The 2,817-nt window shown below is 42.3% G+C and overlaps 1 protein-coding gene across 1 annotated transcript; it reads right to left on the reverse strand.

Annotated features, from left to right (window-relative positions):
* Positions 1-1,292: 1,292 nt before the first annotated feature.
* Positions 1,293-2,594, reverse strand: LOC141651422 (uncharacterized). Its single transcript, XM_074459136.1, has one exon. The coding sequence runs from the start codon at positions 2,592-2,594 to the stop codon at positions 1,293-1,295; it is 1,302 nt and encodes a 433-aa protein (XP_074315237.1).
* Positions 2,595-2,817: the final 223 nt, after the last annotated feature.

Consider the following 2,817-nt stretch of genomic DNA (forward strand, 5'->3'; position numbering starts at 1 on the left):
GCTGAGAACCTCCCTAATGTCAAAACCCCCTTGAGACCTTGCCCTGCAAATTTTCTGCCAGCTAAAGAAGATCATACGCCTATGGGATCCATCCCCCCATAGGAACTGCTTGCATACCTTCTCGATGTCTTGCGCAATCCCTTTTGGAAGCAGAATGCAAGCACACCAGAAGGATTCAATTCCAAAAATGACAGAGTTGAGCAATTGAACTTTTACAGCATAGGTTAATTGCTGACTTGCCCAATACCCAATCCTGCTGCGAATCCTAGCCAGAAGAGGCTGAAACATGTCCTTAGTTAATCTGGAATAGTGAAGAGGAGTACCTAGGTATTTGAATGGAAAATTGCCTTCAATATAGCCAGTTTGTTCAAGTATCAGGGCTTTGACATCAGTGCTCACACTAGCAAAATAGATGTTGGTCTTGGCTGGGTTTGGAGTAAGGCCAGAATATGCAGAAAATAACCTCAAACATTCTTGCACAGCAGCAACAGATGGTAAATCTCCTCTAGCAAATACCAAGAGGTCATCAGCAAAAATGAGATGGGTAAGATCCAGCCTAACACATTTAGGGTGATAACTGAAATGGTCACACTTGGATATTCCTCTCAAAATTCGTGATAAGATCTCCATCCAAAGGACAAAGAGCAAGGGAGAGAGTGGATCTCCTTGCTTAAGTCCCCTCTTCCCTTCAAAATAACCAACAGCAGCCCCATTAATCCTGAGAGAGTATCTAGGACTGGTAATCAGGGTAATGATCTAGCTACAGAAAAGAGGAGGAATGCCAAGTAGAGGGAGAACAGATTTTAGAAAAGCCCAATTGACAGTGTCAAAAGCCTTCCTAATATCAACCTTAACCACACACCAAGGAGTCCTATACTTCCTGCCATAACCCCTAACCAATTCAGTAGCCAGCATAGTATTATCAAAAGTAGATCTGGCCTCAACAAAAGCAGCTTGTTCCTTTCCCACTATGAGAGGCATGACCTTTTTTAGCCTGTTTGTCAAGATCTTACTGATGGTTTTGTATATTGTGGAACAACAGGATATTGGTCTATAGTCTAAGACAGTGGTAGAGTTTTGACCCTTTGGAATAAGAGTGATTATGGTAGATTTTACCTCTTTAAGGAGCTTGCCAGTTCTGAAGAAGTCAAGTATAGCAGAAGTAAAACTTTCTCCAATCTCACCCCATGCTGCCTTGAAAAGCCCAGAAGAATAACCGTCAGGGCCTGGACTCTTATTACTATCAATGGAGAAAAGAGCATCTTTAACTTCCAGTGGAGTAATATGAGTCATCAGGGTGCCCCCTCCTCAGTAGTTAAACAATAACCAGCTGTCATAATAGTCAAATCAAAATCTTGCACCTGTGCTTCAGACCGCAGCAGATTAGTATAGTAAGCAAGGAAAGCAGCTTCAATATCCTTAGCCTCAGTACACTTCACCCCCTGTAAATCCAGCACTTTGGTAATCATGGAACTATTCCTTCTAGCATCTATTTTAGAGTAGAAATAGCTAGTACTAGCATCTCCCATCTTGATATCAAACTCCTTAGCCCTTTGATAAGCAATACTCAATTCAATATTCTTGAATTTATAGTAGTCCTTGCTAGCAGCCTCCTCTTCAGCAAGGAGAGTAAGATTAGTTGGGTCAAGTTGGAGCTGAATTTGACACAACTTGAGCCTCTGCTGCAGTTCTTTCACTTTTGCAGTGACACCAGTAAAGGAAGTTTTATGCAGGTGTGTTAGCCTGCTTTTGAGTCTACGAAGATGTTGAACCAAGGTATATATTTTGCAACCAGACACCCCTGACTGCCATTCCTGTTGAACCATGGGCAGAAACTTCTCATCCTGGCTCCAGCAATTTAAGAATTTGAAAGAGGCAGGTCTGTGCTGTGTTTTTGAAATCAAAGAGATCACCAAAGGGGAGTGATCTAATATGCCGGCAGTAAGAGCTTCAGCAAAGCCCTCAGGATAGAGCTGTAACCATTCTGTGTTGACAAGAGCTCTATCAAGCTTAATCCATTTCCTATCATCAAGATCTTGCTTATTGGTCCAAGTGAAAAAGCATCCTATAGTTTTCAACTCCACCAGGCCGGAGTTGGCAATGACATCATTGAAATTGTCCATAGCAGCTATATTTGGTGGATCAGAGCTTATCCTCTCCTCAGTGCTTCTCACACAATTAATATCCCCTAAGACAAGCCAAGGCAGGCCACAATTCACCTGCTTCTCCAAAAAATCCCATAAAGGAACCCTCTGAGCAGTGTGATTAAACCCATACACAAAAGTTACCTCCATGGAGACCTTCCCCCTACTGACAAGAAAATGGATCCATTGACTACTCATGTCAAGAACCTTAACTGAAATTGCAGAATCCCTCCAAATAACCCAAATATGCCCATTATTATGATAGTAATAATTATCCAATACGAAAAAATGCCTAAACTGCTTTCTTTGAATGGGAGGGGCCTTAGCAGACCGTAACCTAGTTTCCATAAGACCCAAGATATCCAACTTATTATGCTGAAAAAGAGAAAGAACCTCTACTTGCTTTAATAGCTTATTCATACCCTTAATGTTCAAAGATCCAATCCTCATGGTGAATGAAGTGGAGGTGGGTCTTCTGCTTCACTAACCTCTTATTCTCCCCATGAGAGGCCTGAGGAGATAGAAACATTTGGGACCACTATGGCGAGCTTCATTGGGGTGATGCTGCCAGAAAGATTATCCCCATCACTATCCAGAAGACTAAACCGGTTTGGTGAAACAGGGATTGGATGCTGAGACTGCTGCTCAAGCTCCCCCTGTTCATCAGTGACAT

This window comes from Silene latifolia, chromosome 4 (genome assembly GCF_048544455.1).
Source record: "Silene latifolia isolate original U9 population chromosome 4, ASM4854445v1, whole genome shotgun sequence".
Lineage (NCBI taxonomy): Eukaryota > Viridiplantae > Streptophyta > Magnoliopsida > Caryophyllales > Caryophyllaceae > Silene > Silene latifolia.